Source organism: Phascolarctos cinereus, unplaced genomic scaffold (genome assembly GCF_003287225.1).
Source record: "Phascolarctos cinereus isolate Bilbo 61053 unplaced genomic scaffold, phaCin_HiC Scaffold_4;HRSCAF=312, whole genome shotgun sequence".
In the NCBI taxonomy this organism is placed as follows: Eukaryota; Metazoa; Chordata; class Mammalia; order Diprotodontia; family Phascolarctidae; genus Phascolarctos; species Phascolarctos cinereus.
The window spans coordinates 187,113,122-187,131,188 of NW_027555847.1; the positions used below are offsets into that span (position 1 = coordinate 187,113,122).

General features: G+C 33.9%; 1 protein-coding gene across 1 annotated transcript in view; it reads right to left on the reverse strand.

Moving 5' to 3' along the window:
* Positions 1 to 207: 207 nt before the first annotated feature.
* Positions 208 to 18,067, reverse strand: part of ROR2 (receptor tyrosine kinase like orphan receptor 2) — a 319,530-nt gene continuing 301,670 nt past the window's right edge. Inside the window, 4 exon segments of the mRNA XM_020976691.2 lie at positions 208 to 2,941; positions 3,808 to 4,010; positions 6,898 to 7,143; positions 8,353 to 8,667. Of these exon segments, the coding sequence (XP_020832350.2) occupies positions 1,499 to 2,941; positions 3,808 to 4,010; positions 6,898 to 7,143; positions 8,353 to 8,667 (2,207 nt within the window). The 3' untranslated portion in view covers positions 208 to 1,498.

Below are 18,067 nucleotides of genomic sequence, written 5' to 3' on the forward strand. Positions count from 1 at the left end.
TATAATCCATATAATTAAGATATAAAGTGTATAAATGATCAATTCTAAAATATTTCCTAATGTTTTAAGAAAGCTTATATCTCTATAAAATTTACATACTTGACAACCTTACTAATTTATTATTAAATCTGAGACCCTCAGTCTTGAGAAAATCAATCATTTCCAACATTTTGTTGCCACCATAAAAATAAGAGTCCTAAAGATAAATTAATTGATCAAACTTTCTCTATGAATTTATTGCATCCAACAGATATTAGATTTACAAATTATGACTATGAAGTGTACTAGCCACAATACAATGTGTATGTGCTTTTATAGAATTATTCATGAAATGAATGGACCTTATTTTCATATTTTATAAAAATTAACACTATAAAATACAATAAAATTGCATCCCAAAATAGACAATGAAAACAGTTAAATTACAAAATCATTATTTAGGATGAAAATACTTCAATGAAAAAGTTATATGAAATGTAATAAAATATAAATTACATTTTAAGTTCTGTACATGATTCATCTTAAGGAAAAAAGAACAAAACTGTATTCTGTATAGTATTTTTTTGAATATTCCAAAATCAAGAGCCACTTTCCCTGGAAGTAAAGTGGGCAGATAGACATGCAGAATCATTAAAAGTATTTGATTTTTAAAATACACGTGTGAATTTTTTAAGGCACCAATTTAATACATTTAGAAGACATTATGAAAAATCTCTTTCGTATTTGACAACCAACATAAAGCTGCAAAGGTTGGGTTTGTAGTACACAGTAAATATCCCCTTCTCTTCTGATTTGTGAAGTAATAAGTCTTTTAGTCACTAGAGGGAGAAAAGAGTAATGCAGCAATGAAAGGAAAGCTCTTTTTCATACCCCAACCTTATTTAGAAACTTTTGCCACATTACTCACTGGAAACAGTTCTCTTTGCCTTCTTTAATTCTGTTTTCTCAGAGTTTTGAGCCACTTTGATCCAAAAAAAGAGATAAATAATCTTTAAAGTTTTTTTTTTATTAGAAACAAATGTCTATGGCTCATTACTATTATTATTATTATTATTTTTAAATCCCATCAGTGAGAGAAAGTACACTAAGTTGCTTATCTTGGTACCTCACTCCAGGACTCTCAAAGCAATCCTCTTCCCTACCTGTCCAGCTTGGGAACTGTGGACTAAAAATACAATCAATCAGAGATCATGATAGACATGACGTGCAAGACTACTCGGCAATATGTTGCACAGCAACAGTATCTTATCTTAGAGCAGTTTTTTCTCAAGGATTATCGACAAAAGTAAAGCAGCAGTTCTATATTACCAAGTCTGCAATAATCTCCTCAGTTTCTCTGGAATATCATTACTGCTGCATGTAGTATTTGTTTTCTGTTGTGTCAATGATGGCTAAGTTTTCTGATCAATTAATTGATCATATAGCCCTTAAAGGATCACAGCTTTTAAAATAGCCCCATAAAGAAGATGAAACCAAGTTAAAAGGTCATCTCCTTTACCTATGCTTCTGATGGAACTTCTGCTTCATCTATCTGCAGGTGTGTGTCATTGTCACCTAATAACTCTGTTTCAGGAACAGAGCCTTCTTCCTCTTCTTCCTGGACAGGATTCTGAGCTACATCTTCCACTGTATTGAGAGCATCATCATTTCCCTCTGAGAGAAGAGCTGCCCTGTCAGTTACAGATGTGTTGGAGGGGGCTGTTGTTACATAGCCTGTGCTTGTAGAACCACTGCCACTGTGGTGAGATCCTGGTTTAGGAATCATCTGGGAAGGCATCTGTTGAGGGGCCATTTGCATGGGGATTTGGACTGGGTAAAAATTTGGCAAATAAGCACCATAAGCAGGCATTGGTTGATAACCATTCACTGGTATATAGAGCTGAGGAGGTGGGACCATGGGTCTTATCTGCCCTTTCACTGGAATGAACTGTGGCTGAGGGAAAGACTGAGTTTTCTGCTTGGGTCCAATGTATCTGGCATTGCTGACATTGCTCACTGGGCTTGTGCTAAGAGAGCTTGTCTGTGTGGTATTGCTTGCTCCAGATGTCTGGGCTGAACTATTATAATTAGAAAGATTACCCCATGTTCTCAGCCTATTATGGATGTCTTTAAATCTTGGTCTTCTATTGGGAAATTCATTCCAACACTCTATCATCAATGTATACACCCAGGCAGGACAATCATCAGGACAGGGCAAAATTTGCCGATTCCTTATCATTTCAATGACATCCTGGTTAGAGTATCCACAATATGGCTGCAGGCCATAGCTGAATATCTCCCATAACACCACTCCATAGGACCATATATCAGAATCAATGGAAAATTTGCCGTACATAATTGCCTCAGGGGACATCCAACGGATGGGTAGAAGAGAATTTCCTATCAGTTTGTAGTAATCTGCAGAATAAACTTCCCTAAAAAGGCCCAAGTCTGATATTTTTACATTGAGCTTATCAAATACAAGTATGTTTCTGGTGGCCAAGTCCTTATGAACAACATGGTGGCTAGAAAGGTACTCCATCCCTGCAGCTACTTGTACTACAATATGGAAAAAGTCTGCTGGTTCTAATGTTGATTTCACTGTCTTGTCATCATCAGTGCTTCCCACATCTGAATGGGGAGACCTCATGACCAAGAATTCATGGAGGTCACTGTGGGAGCAATAACCAAATATCATGCTGATGGGTTGTTCTTTGGTCATGATTCCCAGCAAACATACAATATTTGGATGTTGCAACCTTGATCTCATCATGGCTTCATGTTTAAATTCTTCTCGGAGCGGTACTTCTGCTTTGTCTTTAAGTGTTTTAATAGCTATGGTTTGTGTCTGTTCCCCTGGTGTAGTACCAAAGAGGTGACCTTTGTAGACTTTTCCAAATCTGTCTTCTCCAAGCTCTTCCATGAACCTTATAGTGGACAGATTGATCTCCTTGAGTTTGGCCTGAAAGAGAGACAATCAAAATAATATATTTCCCTAATTTGTAACAACAGAAGCATCTTTACATAAAAAGGAAAAACTCAATCTGGCTTTTAATTTTTTGGTTTTGATTCAGTGACATTATAATATTTGATGTCATTTACCTAAGTACAAATTTCATTGCCATATAGTAGGTACACATTTCTACATGATATGCATATAGGTCACAGTAATCACAAATAATGTAAAATGTTTTTTGAATCTCTGAATATTTGGCCAATGGATCAAAAGTTGCCAAAGTAAACTATATAAAGTTTGATGAACTTCTTTTCATATAAACTATCTACATCACCTTAGAATAGTATCTCATCACATTACTTAATAATTTTCTATCTTTCCTTAGGCTAGTAGGATCATGGTCTTCCCCCACTAAATCATATTCTTCTCATAAGGAAATTTATCTAAATCATCCCTTCAATTAAAAAAGGTTTCTAGAAATGGAAAAGGAATCCATGACATTTCAAAATCCTTCTGTATAACTTCAGTCACTCCTATGGCACTTTCTTCTTGATCTGTCCTTCAGGAAACGAAAGTTTAATTATTCAAGAAGGGTAAGTCTTGTTTAAGACTAATTCTTTCAGTTACTATGTGTGTGTATATAAACATACACACATAAAAGTAACATATTTGCTACTCCATCTTCTAAGGAAAAGCAAGTACAAATGAGATTTTATGAGCAGAAGGCAAAAGATTAGAAGGGAAAATGAAAATTTAGTTCAGAGTATTAACATTAAACATTAGGCATGCAGTGACATATACAACCTTATACCACAAGGTATATATTGAGTCAACTGTTAAAGTCAACTCCTAAAATGATTATACAAGGATACCTGTTTGTGTTGATTAATAAGTGGCATTTCCATGTCCTGGCTAGGGGACGCCATTAGCTGACGCCGCTGTGGTGTGGCACCAGATGCTTTTTGTTTATTTCTACACATACACACCAAGAAGAAAAGACATGCAATGACCAATGGTATTGCAATGCTAGGGACCAAGATGTAGAGGATTCCCATTTTGCTGCTATCCTGAGGACCTGTTAAGAATAAGTATTAAATGCTTTTTCAGATGATCTTGTTCAATAAGAAGCACTCATAAAATATTTAAATGTACAAAATATGCCCTCTTAAACTTCACAAAAAAGCAATTACATGCTAACCTTGGAAAATAACATAAGCTGAACTCACAGATTTAAATAACATACTTTGCTATATACTTTGAAACAAAACAAAATCCGTCATAACTAATAATAGCTGAATGCCAGAATTAACTAAAGGCAGTTAACATGCATTTTCCTCGCTTAGTACAGTATATTTATTTTGAAATTTTTACTCATATAATAAATAAGATCATATCACAATTTCCCCTCATAAACACTTAAATATAGGTGAAAATGAAATGATTGTGCATTCTGTTCCAATTGTGAAATTTTTGTTACTGCACATTTCACAACAGCTTTCTTTTGTGAAGCCCTTAAAACCTGTAATGATTCACTGGTGACTGAAATTTCAATAAAGACATCTAAGACTAGTGAGTTCATGAAGCAAAGATTGAATCACTGGATCATATTAACCACATGAATTTTTTCCCTATAGTATTGGAATTATTTTACTTTACTTCTGCTTTTAAAAGTAAAGGACAAATTTGTCTCCCTTTCTAGGATTTTCACTCTCTCGCAAATGACACTTTCATAAACCGACAAAGTTCTAGTTAACCAGTCCATAGCATTAACAAAAGAGCAAGCAATGTGTGCAGAGCCTTGTATGAGAAACAGGAGGGAGATGCATCCTAGATAGAAACTGTTTCTCTGAGCTCTATCACATGAAACAATAGAATATTTCCATGTCACAAAAACTTGACAGGTAGTATAAAAAACAGTGAGGAAATCTATATTTGATAGAACTGCATGTTTGGCAGACTGCTTTCCTATGGACTATTGATGGTAAACAGGTTTTGTTGATAAAAGTAGAGAATATTAGAACTGGAACAAACTTTAGAAATAACCTCATTTTATAATGAAAAATCTGAGGACTAGAAAAATAAAATGATTTGTCTACTTTTACATGAATAGCTTCATATACCAGAAAAAAAACCACCTTTAATATTGAAGACACTGTTCTTACTGAATTAAAGTTTAGTGACGTTGTTCTTGGTAAGGCAACACAAAGAATAGCAGAAACAGCACTAGAATTGAGGTCAGGCAAGATCAGTGTTTGAATTTAGACTCTAATACATCTGAATTATATAACCATGGATGAGACACTCCCCCCTTTTAAGTTGCCTTTTCTACATCTGTGAAATGGATATAATTATCCTTGGAGTACCTACCTCATTGCACTGTAGTGAGAATCAAATGAGATAATATTTTAAAGCACTTTGTAAATCTTAAATCATGATGTAAAACTCAGCTATCATGAGTAGTTAGTAAAATGCACTTGGAGACATTTTGTTTGTTTCTTTTGGATGAAGTTGTAGTGATTTGAAAGTTAGTTCCTGGCTGAACAGGGAAAATATAACCAAATACTGCCTGTCCTGTACTATGTACATCTGCTATGTCATCCTGGAATGAAGCAGATTCCAAGAAGATTGAAAATATCAAAATCCTGTGAGTCATGTCAATATTTTTGATTTTTAAACTTAAAGAGGATCCTCATATGCTTCTTCTCCAACTTCAAGTTTGGCATCTTGAAGTCAAGAAGCATAGGTCATTCACCCATTCTAATGACAAATTTTTAGCAAGACCTTCTCCCCAAATACATCTGTGTACTGAATATGGTGTCATAATGTTTGTTCTCTATTACTTCGTTGATCACAGAGAATGTTAGAGCTAAAAAGAACCTTAAAAATCATTTGGTCTAACCCTTTCATTTCAGAGATAAGGAAACTGAGGCTTAAAGAATGAAATGATATAATCAAGGTTATACAAGTAAAAAGGGCTACAGCAGGTATTTGAACCCAGGTCTTCAGACCCCAAGTCTAAAGTCTTTATATTTTGTTACATTACATCAAGATTGCATTTCAAATTAATGTTGACAAGGTTTGCTTTGTATAAAAATGTTGGTCAAGGGAATTCTCACTGTGATGATTCTCCTTATTTTATTTTTTGGTGAGGCAATTGGGATCACACAGCTAGTTAGTGTTATGTATCTGAGGCCGGATTTGAACTCAGATACTCCTGACTCCAAAGCCTGTGCTCTATCTACTATGCCACTTAGCTGCCCCTAATTCTCCTTCTAATAGTGATATTTGTCCCACAATCTTAGCAATGGCTCAGTATTGCTGTCATTAAGGCTCTGTCAGATAAATAGGAACATAATTATTTCCAAATCTGATTCATTCATATTTTATACATCACTATAAAGACATTAATTGTTCACCTTTTTAAGGGAGTACCTACATTGACAAGATGTTGAAGCAACTGGTAAATCTTTTCTTTCTGACTCTGAAGTTTCAAAACATAATCCTCAATTATTTACGCTAACTGAGGTAAAAGTTTCATGATCACCAAAATACATTGAGATCTAAAAATCTCATTTTATTCACTAATTACAAATTCTTCTTTGACAAAAAACTTTAACTAGAATTGTCAACAAGTAGTCAGAGTAAGGAATGTAAATTTCGTAACACTCTGGTTTTGCCCAGCTTCTGTTACAGAAGCTGAAAAGGCAGTGAAATGATCAAAAGCAAAAGAGAAATTAAGTGACAGTATACTGTCAAATTGGATAATTTGCTGATAAATTGTAATTTAGAGGGTCATATGATTACCTCTATTTTATAGATAAAGAAACTAAAATTAAATGATTTGCCCAAAGTCAATAATTATTTAGTGAAAGAGCTAGGATTCGATCATTTATAGGGAACATTATCAATGCAAATTTATATACATCAAATGTCTGGACAATATTTAAAAAAATAATACATACTACAAGAAGGTATGTCACACAGTTCCATGCGTACGTTTTTATTCTGTGTAAAACACCATGGACCTTCCATTTGTCCCCCAGGATTTCGGCAGTAGGCATGCCCCCCTGCTATTTCTGGGAAATCCACACTCGACAGGTGATGACTATGTGGATATTGGGCATTCCAGGCTTGGCACTGATGGCCTGATTGAGTGGTGCTGATAGTTCCTCTATAATCTGATCCAGAGCCATTGTAGCATTGGTGATCTGAAGGGAAAAAAAGACTTTAGAACTTAAAAAAAAATTAAGGGGATACTATCTCTGTACTTCAATCCTCTGCCCTTTGCAATTTAGCCAAATTAAATTAACAGCATTAACATAAATATACAATGGAATTCTGTAGGACAATACAGTTTTGGATAATTTCTGAGAGACACAGTAATTGAATCTTCCAAGTGTAGCTCAAAGAGAACTTTATATTTAAATCCAGCATCTAGAATAGTACAATAGAAATCAGTTAATAAATATATACTAAATTAAATTACACTTCAAATTCATACTTCTAGAGTAAAAAAATGCTATATAGTAAGCTATATATATTTTTTCTAAGTTAAATAAAGTACCCAAATTCCATTCAGAATCAATATAGTCACTCACCATTATAAGAATTAAATAAACTTCATATACATTGGAAATACACACACACACACACACACACACACACACACACAATTTTTTGGCATATGGAACAAAAGAAGGGCATCTATGAAAATGAAGTAGTATCTTTGTCATTGCATACCACAGAGTACACCACTTCCAGGTTCAGTCTCAGAACATACAATTATGTGGTCTTTTTTCTTAGAAGTATTGAGAAAAAATTATTGTGAGTCATATTCTTTTGCCATTTAACTGTAAAGTGTATTTAAAGATAAAGAGAATGTTAGAGCTTGGAAATGAGAATGAGTCTTTTCTATACAAGGGTGTCAGAGGCTATAAACTTGCTCTCTTTTATCCTTTAGTAGGAAAGGACAGATCAGTGGGATTTCAGTGGGATTTCTACCTTTTTAAAAGAGTGTGTGAGTTCAAGTCATGGTTCTGATATTTCTGAGCTGTGGGGATAAATCACTTAACTTTCTTTGTACCTCAATTTCCTTGTCTTTCAAATGAAAACAGTATCACTTGCACTATCAAACTCATAAAGTTGCGAGGGGAAAAATAACTTCTAAAAATTCAATATGAATACATTATCATTATTATTTTAAAACAAACACAAGATAGCCTTTTTCAAATAGTTTCAAAATGAATTAAAATTTCTCTTTCTATGACATAGTTTGGAGCTCTAAAAGCTGCCGGTGATATAGAACAGAGCTAATTGAATCAAACAGGGTTGAATGTGGTTATGAGGTCTAATTAAGAATGAGATCTCATTCATACATGGTAGATAAGAAAAATGACAAAAGTGAGATCAAAGCTTACATCGGTTGAGCCGTTCCACAGGGATACCAATCCTCATGCAGTTGGCAGCCTCTGCACTTTCAGGTAGTGGTAGATCCTCACACTTGGGCAGCTGGAGCTGCATGAGGATAAGGGGATTCGAGCGGGCAATGTTATATTCCTGCCGGCACAGATCATTCTCCAGCACCTCACATTCATCCCGGCACAGCTCCCTACGTTTGGGAGTCCTGGACCACTCATCACAGAGTGGAAACACAAAGTGGCAGAAGGAAGGGATGGCAAACTGCGAACACTGATTAGATAATTGGGTGGAAGTGCCAATCATGGTGAATGCAGCTGCAAGACAATATTCAAACAGTATTAGGAAGACCAGTTTCTTTTTCTAAATTCAATTTTCTTATTTTCAGTCCTAGATTATTTCCTTCCCATTTCTCTTTTCCCTACTCATTGAGAAGGTAAGAAAAGCAAAGCTTGTTACAAGTATGTGTAGTCAAAACAAATTCTCACATTAGCCATGTTCAGGAAAGAAGGGAGGGAGGGAGGAAGAAGGAATGAAGGAGGAAGGAAGGAAGGAAAGAAGGAAGGAAGGAAAGAAGGAAGGAAGGAAGGAAGGAAGGAAGGAAGGAAGGAAGGAAGGAAGGAAGGAAGGAAGGAAGGAAGGAAGGAAAAAAGGAGAAAATACGTTCCAATTTTCACTCTGAGTTCATGAGTTCTCTATCTGGAGGGGGACCATGTTTCATTATGATTCCTTCGGAAGTGTAGTTGGTCATTTTGTTGATCAGAGTTCCTAAGGCTTTCAAAGGTATTTATCTTCAGAATGTTGCTGTTATTGTATAAATTGTTCTCCTGCTTATGTTCACTTTACTTTGTATCAGTTCATATAAATTTTAGGAAGACCAGTTTCCAAATAATCACTGTTCACATAGTCTACAGATTTCCCCCTTGACAAATTCAGGAACATACATTAAAGCAAATGGTGCTATTCCCTAGCAGGAAGGATTAAGTCAGAGAAATGGAGATGGATTGTCCTGTTGCAATTTCCTATATGATTCCTTTTAGGAAATGTAAGATCTTAGTTTGAAATGTGGATCTAGCATTTACCATCTTTGTGACCCCTCAAACAGTGTCCTCCTTTATAAAAGAGATATTTAGGCTACTTTTGTGAACTGTTATATGAATTATTAGTGTCTCACGTTGCTCCAATTTTGAACTACAAAACCTTCCTGAGCCAGTGCTGCACTGCAACATCATGTTATTTGTCAGACATTCTAGAAGGGTTGTGATTAATGTGCATTTGAATACTGTCCAATTTGATTTAGTTCAAATCATAAAATGATACTAGGTCACATTTAATGTAAGCCAAAATTCAATCAACGCGACAGTGAGCTAGTCAAGAGGTTTAGTATGCTGCTACATTGTCAATCTGCACTTTCCTGTCATCGTGCATGTATGTGATGTTATGCTATGTATCATAATACCAATAGTTGTGTTGATTTTTTTTAAAAGAACCATACTTCAGATGGTAACAATGTCAGCACAAAAAAGAAGAGGTAGTTACTACATTGGAAGAAAAATTTTATATAATTAAACAGCATAAAATAGTCACAGTAACTATAAAATAGGACAAGATATCAGAATATTTGTCTCCATGGCACATGTTACAAAACACACAGGAGAAATAAAAGGGGCAAAGTTTATCAATTTTTGTGGTTACAATAGAAATGAATAGTTTTTTATCTAGTTGAAAACTGAAATCAGAATACTTTCCTCTTATCAGAAGAGTCCTTTAGACAAAAAATTCAAATTTATTTTAGTTAGGAAAAGAAAATGGAAATGAAATGGGCAGTAAAAAACTTTTAGTGAAAACAATGGCTGGTTCAATTACTTTAATAATTAAGTGCACTTACATAAGGTCAAAATGACCAGATAGGTGCCCAGTGCAGTTCAGGATATGGCAGCTAAATATCCTGATATTCTAAAGAAAATATAATTGAAGAAGGTGGATACACTGATCAGCAAATTTTTAATAGACTTATTCCAGAAAAGGATGCCTGCCAAAACTTATATTTCAAAGACAGAAAAAAAACTTAACTGGAATTTGAAGTGTCTGAAGATTGCTTAATACTTTTATTGAGAGGTAACATAGAAAGGATTTTAAATTAAAACCACTGCATGTTTATAGTCTTGAAATTCCTCAGAAAGGCTACAAAAATTGATTGCTTCCAGTTCTTTGGTATTTGACTAAGAAAGCATGGGTGACTCAAGCTGTTGTTGAAGACTAGTTTTCAAGTTATCTTAGCCCCACTGTTGAAAAAATATTACATGGACAATGATATTGTGTTTAGGTTGTTGTTTATAGATAATGACCTAGGTCATCCAAGTACAATTGATTCATTGTGTAAGAATGTGAGCATGTAAATTCACTGAGATGTGGATAAAACTTTCTGCACTTACAAATGTGTTGTAAAATTTAAAGAAAGAGAAGACCGTTAGGTGTATGCTGATTAAAAAAAACTTTGTCTGTGTAGGTATGTCATTTTGAGGTATAGTACCACTTTTAGGTAGAACATCAGCAATTTTAAAATTTTTGCTTTTTGTAACTACTTTATAACAAACTGCATGTTCTCATCTGTTAATATCATACTGTTATTGTTTAAAAACCATATTTTTAATTTTTTTCATTGTATAGTTCTATTGCCTAGAACTAATTATCATATTTTACATATAATTATAACTTCAAATAGTGTATATTCAAATGATACAACTACTTTATGGGAATAATTATTCACACTAATTAGCACATGGCTCTATCAACTTCAAGCACTTTCTTCCTTGAAACTCTTGCCATATGGAATAATAGTGATCTTTCTTCTCTTCTCTATACTTCAATGAATTCATAAGCAATTGTTTCATTTCAATAGTAAAGATTCCTATGTAATACTACAAATGAAGCATTTAATTTTTAGAAGGTTCACGTCAAGTCTTAAGAAAATTGAGTGATATAAAATTACCAAAGTAATTTATGCTACCAGTAGACCCTGATTTTTATACATAAAAATATATAGGGGAATTCTGACCAAGATGGCTTCCTGAACAGAGACAATTTATCTTCCTCATACATATTGTAGCAAAAAGCTGAAATTCACACTATACTAAATTAAGAAGTCCAATAAGAAACTATAGTGATTTCTCCAATTCCAGATCTATGCAAAAAGTTTACCAGGAGCTAATGAAAAAGGGCTATCAGTAATTGAGTGACAAGTGTAGGCAAAGAAGCAGAGCAGAGGGTACATTACGAGGAAGTTCATCCAACACTCTCCTCCAAACAACTTTAAATTAATGCATCAAATAGAATTATGGAGTGGCATATCCAACAAAAAGCCAAGGTGAGATATTTCTCCAACTCAAGACAACTTAAGAGGTTGGAAATTGAGGTCTGTGACACTGGAGTTGGGGGTTCACCTAGAGTGTCCATGGGCCTTGGAGATAGCTGTGACAACAGCAGCAGCTGTAGCACCTTAAGGAGCTCTCAGCCAATAGATGATAAAGGGATTGGACAACGGGTCAAAAAGAGATTACAGGAGACTGCTCTGCTAGCACTGGGCACAGGACACAATATGTTTTGGCAAATCCATTGTTTATGCATCATTTGGGGTTTCAGGTGAAGGACAGAATAGAAAGTTGCAGTTGCAAGGTATCAGGGTCCCTGGTTGCAGTTTGAGGACAAAAAGGAATGCTAGTGCTTGTAGCTTTAAGGGAGCAGGGGCCTTTTCTGAGCAAGGACCATAGCACAGACAAGAAAAGCACTGGTCATACCACTTCCTACATCACATCATCTTGGTAGCATGGAAAACTTATAGAACTACCAGTGAAAAGAGTAGGATGAAAAAGCCTGAAGCTTGGGACAATGAACCCCACCTCAGGTTAGCAGAGCCTAATTTTAACATAAGGTTCAAAGTCAAGAAATAGGCTGGAAAAATGAGCAAAACAACAACAACAACAACAGACCCTGATCAGATGGGAGCTAATGACTACAGGAGACATTAAGAAACAATAAAACAAAGTCAAAAGAATAAAAAAGTAGAAGAAACTATGAACCATCTCATTAGAAAAATAACTGATCCTGGGTTACAAATTAGGGAGAGATAATTTAAGAATTACTGGACTACCTGAAAGTCATGATAAAATAAAAGTCTAGACATAATATTTCAAGAAAGTATCAAGGAAAACTCCAGAATCAGAGGGTAAAACTTAAATTGAAACGATTCACTGATAATGTAAAAAAGATCTCAAAATGAAAACTTCCAGTAATATTACAGCCAAATCAATTCTAACATTTGGAATTACTTTCTTCAGTTACATTTTGTACTTCTTTTTCCATTTGGCCCATTCCGAATTTTAAGGAGTTCTTTTCACAAGTGAAATTTTGTACCTCTTTTACCATTTAACCAGTTCTTTTTTTCTTCAATTTTTTTTGTAACTCTTTTACCAAGTTGTTAATTCTCTTTTCATAATTTTATTGCATTACTTGCTCTTATTTTTCCATTTTTTCCTCTACACTAATATTTGATTTTTAAAAATAATTTATTTTTACTTTTTTTCTGCTCGTCTAAGAATTCTTGCTGGTCATGTGTTCAATCTGCATTTTTCATTGAGGCTTTTTGGGTAGCTATTTTCACATTGTTGTCTTATAAGTTTTATAGCTTTTTATGATCAGGTTCTTTTGTTGTTTGCTTATTTTTTCCAGCCTATTTCTTGACTTTGAACCTTATGTTAAAATTAAGCTCTGCTAACCTTGGGTGGGGTTCATTGCTCCACGTAAGAAACCATTCAAATATCACAGGGTCATAGTGAGGATTATATAAGATTAAGCAGCTATCATGTTAAAGAAGTGGAGGGTTTGGAATGATATTCTGCAAGGCAAAGGAAGTAGGATTACAACCAAAGATAATCTCCCTGACAAAACTGAGTATAATCCTTCCAGGGGAAGAATGGACATTGATGAAATAGAGGAGTTTCAAGAATTTGTGGTGAAAAGACCAGGGATAAATAAAAAATCTGACATTCAAACACAAGGCTCAAGAGAAGCATAAGAAGATAAATATGAAAGAGAAATCATAAGGGACTCAATATGTTTAAAATGTTATATTGTTATGTGGAAAAATGATACCTGTAACTCCTAAGAACTTTATCATTATGAAGACAGGTAGAAGGAGTCTACATAGACAGAGGGCAGGAGTGTGAAACAATTATGTTGGAATAATCTAAAAAAAATGAAGGGATGAGAAAGAGGAATGCACTGGTAGCAGGGAGAAAGAGAGGAAAATTGGAAAGGTTATCTAAACAGTTTTTACAATGGAGGCAAAATGGAGGGGGGCATGGAACACTTTAACCTCATTCTCATCTGAACTGGTTCAAAAAGGGAAGAATATATACATACATGCATACATATAGAAATATGTAAATATAGATAGATCAATATAGATTTGTAGATATATAGATACAGATAAATATATCTAGATGTATAGCTAGATGTAAGTCTATCATATATAGATCTATCTCTAGATGTATAGTGAGATCTATAAGTGTATCTATATAAATATATATTGACATAAATAGATTTACATAGATATAGATACATATATAGAGAAACAGATATTATCTTACTGAATGTGGAAGCAGGTGAGGAAAGGGAGAAGAGGAAAGGGGAAGTAGAGATAGGAGGGAGGGTTAAGTGAAGCAGTGATCAGAAGGAAAACAGTTTGAGGAAGGTCAGCAAGAAGAGAGAGAGAGAGAGAGAGAGAGAGAGAGAGAGAGAGAGAGAGAGAGAGAGAGAAGAATAAATAGAAGAAAACAGGATGGAGGGAAATACACAGTAATTATAACTGTCAATACAAATGGGATGAACTCACCCATAAAATCGAAGCAGGTAACAGAATGTATTAGAAACAAGAATACAACAATACATTGTTTACAAGAAACATACTTGAAATAGAAAGACATACAGAGAATCAAACAAGGGGCTCAAACAGAATCAATTATGCTTCAACTGAAGTAAAAAGGCAGGGGTAGCAATCATGAGCCCACACAAAATAAAAACCAAAAGAGTTAGTCTGGGAAACTACATTTCGCTAAAAGGTGCCATAGATGATAAAATTATATCAATACCAAATATAAATGTGCCCAAATGAATAGCATCCAAATTTTAAAAAGAAAAATTAAATGCATTACAGGAAGAAACAGGAAAACTGTATTTCAATTTGCCCCTCATAAAACTGGGCAAATATAAGCATAAAATAAATGAGAAGTAAATTAAGGGGACAAACATAATTTTAGAAAATATAGATATGATAGAGCCTTGGAGAAAGCTGAAGGGAAGAGAAAGGAGTATACCATTTTCCTCACCTGCAAAGGCACCTTTACAAAAATTAACCATGTATTAGGGCATAAAAACTTAATAAAGAAAGGCAGAAAAGCAGAAATATGAAATGCTCCCATTTGGGACCATAGTGCAATAAAATTACATTCAATAAAGGGCTTTGTAATCAGATAGTAAAAATTAATAAGAAATTAAATAAGCTAATTCTAAAGAATGAGTGGGTTAAAGCACAAATCATAGAAATAATTCAGTTCCTTAAAGATATGAAAACAATGAGACAACATAGCAAAACTTGTGGGATGCTGCCAAAGCAGTACATAGAGGAAAAAATATATCTCTAAATGCTTACATCAATAAAAAAGGGAAAGAGTAGATAGGTGAATGGGGCATGCAACTAAAAAGAACTAGAAAAAAATAAATAAATATTTTTGAAAGCCAAAGGAGAGATTAATATAACTGAAAGTAAAAATAAAGTACAAAAATATTCTTTGATTTGCACTTAGACTCCATCAGTTCTTTCTTTGGAGGTGGATAGCATTTTTCAAAATAAGTTCTTAGGAATTGCCTTGGATTGTTGAGAATAGCTAAGACACTTACAATTATCATTATTATATATTACTGTTATGATGTTCAGTGTTCTCCTGGTTCTGCTCACTTAATTTTTCATCAATTCATGTTAGTCTTTTCAGGTTTTTCTGAAACCATCTTGCTCATCATTTCTTATAGCACAATAGTATTCCATCACAATTGTATATCCCAACTTGTCTAGCCATTCCTTAATTGATGGGCATCCCTTCAATTACAAATTCTTAGAGCTGCTATAAATGTTTTTGTACATACAGGTCCTCCCTAATGAATATTGACGCAAAAATTTTAAATAAAATATTAGCTAGGAGACCAAAGCAAAGAAAATATACAACAAAAAGGTGATATTTATACCAGGAATGCAGGGCTGGTTCAATATTAAGAAAACTATAAGCATAATGGATCATATCAATAACAAAAATAACAAAAAATATTATTATGTCAATTGAGGCAGAAAAAAGGTTTTAACAAAATACAACACCCATTCCTATTAAGAACATTAAAAAACAAAGGAATAAATGGAGCTTTTCTTAAAATAAGTTGCATCTGTTTAAAACTAAAAGCAAGCATTGTCTGTAATGAGGATAAATAATAAGATCAGTAGTGAAGAAAGGATGTCCATTAGCACCACTATTATTCAATATTGTACTAGAAATGCTAGCTGTAGCAGTAAGAGGAGGAAAAAAAAAGAATTGATGAGGTGAGAAAAAGCAACAAGGGAAGAAAACTACCACTGTTTGCAGAAGATGTTATGATATACTTAGAGAAATGATTAAAAAACTAGTTAAAGCAATTAATAAATTCAGTGAACTTCCAGGTTATAAAATAAACCCACATAAATGACCAGCATTTCTATATAGTACCACAAAATTCAGTAGGAAGAGAAAGAAAAAGAAATTCCATTTAAAATACCTGCAGATCATATACAATAATTTACTTGCCAATAAACACCTAGGAACTATATGAACACAATTACAAAATACTTTTCACACAAATGGAAATCTAAACAACTGGAGAAATATTAGTTCCTCATGGGTAGGCCAAGCCAATGTAATAAAATGACAATTTTATTTAAAACAATTTGCATATTCAGTACCAAACTAATCACATCACCAAAAATTATTTTATATCACTAGAAAAAATGACAAAATTAACCTGGAAGAACAAAAGGTCAAGAATATCAAGGGAGCAAACGAAAAAAAAAACCATCTGAAGGAAGGCAGCCTAATAGTACCAGATTTTAAACTATATTACAAAGCAGTAATCATCAAGACAATCTGGTACTGCCTAATAAATTTAGTGATGGATCATTGGAATACATAGTAGTAAATATAATACACATTGCACAGTAGTAAGTGACCATAGTAATCTAGTGCTTGATAAATCCAAAGATTCAAACTTTTGGGGCAAGAATTCACTATTTGACAAAAAGTGCTGGGAAAATTGTAAAGCAGTCTGGGAGAAATTAGAGATAGACCACCTTCTCACACTATATATCTAGATAAGGTCAAAACGTATACATGATTTAGACATAAAAGGTGATATCATAAGCAAATTAGGGGAACATGGAAAATTTTACCTATTAGATTTATTGATAAGGGAAGAGTTTATGATCAAACATGAAATTAAAATGTTTTTGCACAAACAAAATCAGTGCTGCCAAGATTAGAAAGAAAGCAGGAAACAGGGAAGAGATTTTTACTACAAGTTTTTCTTATAAAGATCTCATCTCTCAAATATATAGGGAACTGAGCCAAATTCCTAATGATTAGAGAAATGAACATCAAATAAACTCTGAGGTACTACCTCATATCTATCAAATTGGCTAACATGATAGAAAATGAAAATGATAAATGCTTGAGGGGGTATGGAAAAATTGGTATATGACTGCACTGTTGGTAGAGTTGTGAACTGATCTAACCATTCTGAAGAACAATTTGGATCTCTGCCCAAAAGATTATAAAACTTGATGTATAATCTTTGACTCAACAATATCATTACTAGGTCTGTATCCCAAAAAGATCAAAGGAAAATGACAGATATGTACAAAAAATATTTAAGGTAACATTGTTGGTGTAGGTAAGAACTGGAAATTGATGGAGTGCCTGACAATCTGAGAATGGCTGAACAAGTTGTGGTATGTGATTGTGATGGAATACTATCATGCTCTAAGAAATGAAAAAGAGGATGGTTTGAGAAAAACCTGGGAATATTTATACGAACTGATGAAAAGAGCAGAACTGAGATAATATTGTATACAGTAACTGAAATGATGATCAACTGTGAAAGACTTAGCTACTCTAATTAATGCAATGATCTAAGATAATCCCAAAGGACTTATAATGAAAAATACTATCCACCTCCAGAAAGAGAACTGATGAACCTTGAATGTAGGCTGTAGCATATTTTTTAATTTTATTCTTCCTGATTTTTTGGCAACATAGCTACTATGGCAATATGTTTTGCATGATTTCACATATATAAGTGATATCCTATTTCTTGCCTTCTCAGTTGTTTGAGAAGGTTCTGGAAGGAGGGAGAGAGTTTGGAACTCAAAATAAAAAAGATCATTGCTAAAAAAATATGTGTCTTTTTTTTTAAGAAAGAAACTCCAAAAGGAAAAGTCCCAGGAAAATTGTAGACAAAATTTAGAATTCCCGCATTAAAGAAAATATACTTCAAGCATTCAGAAAGAAGCAGTTCAATGATCAAGGAATTATAGTGAGGGCCATTTAATACCTACCAGCCTCTACCAAGAAACAGAGAATATCT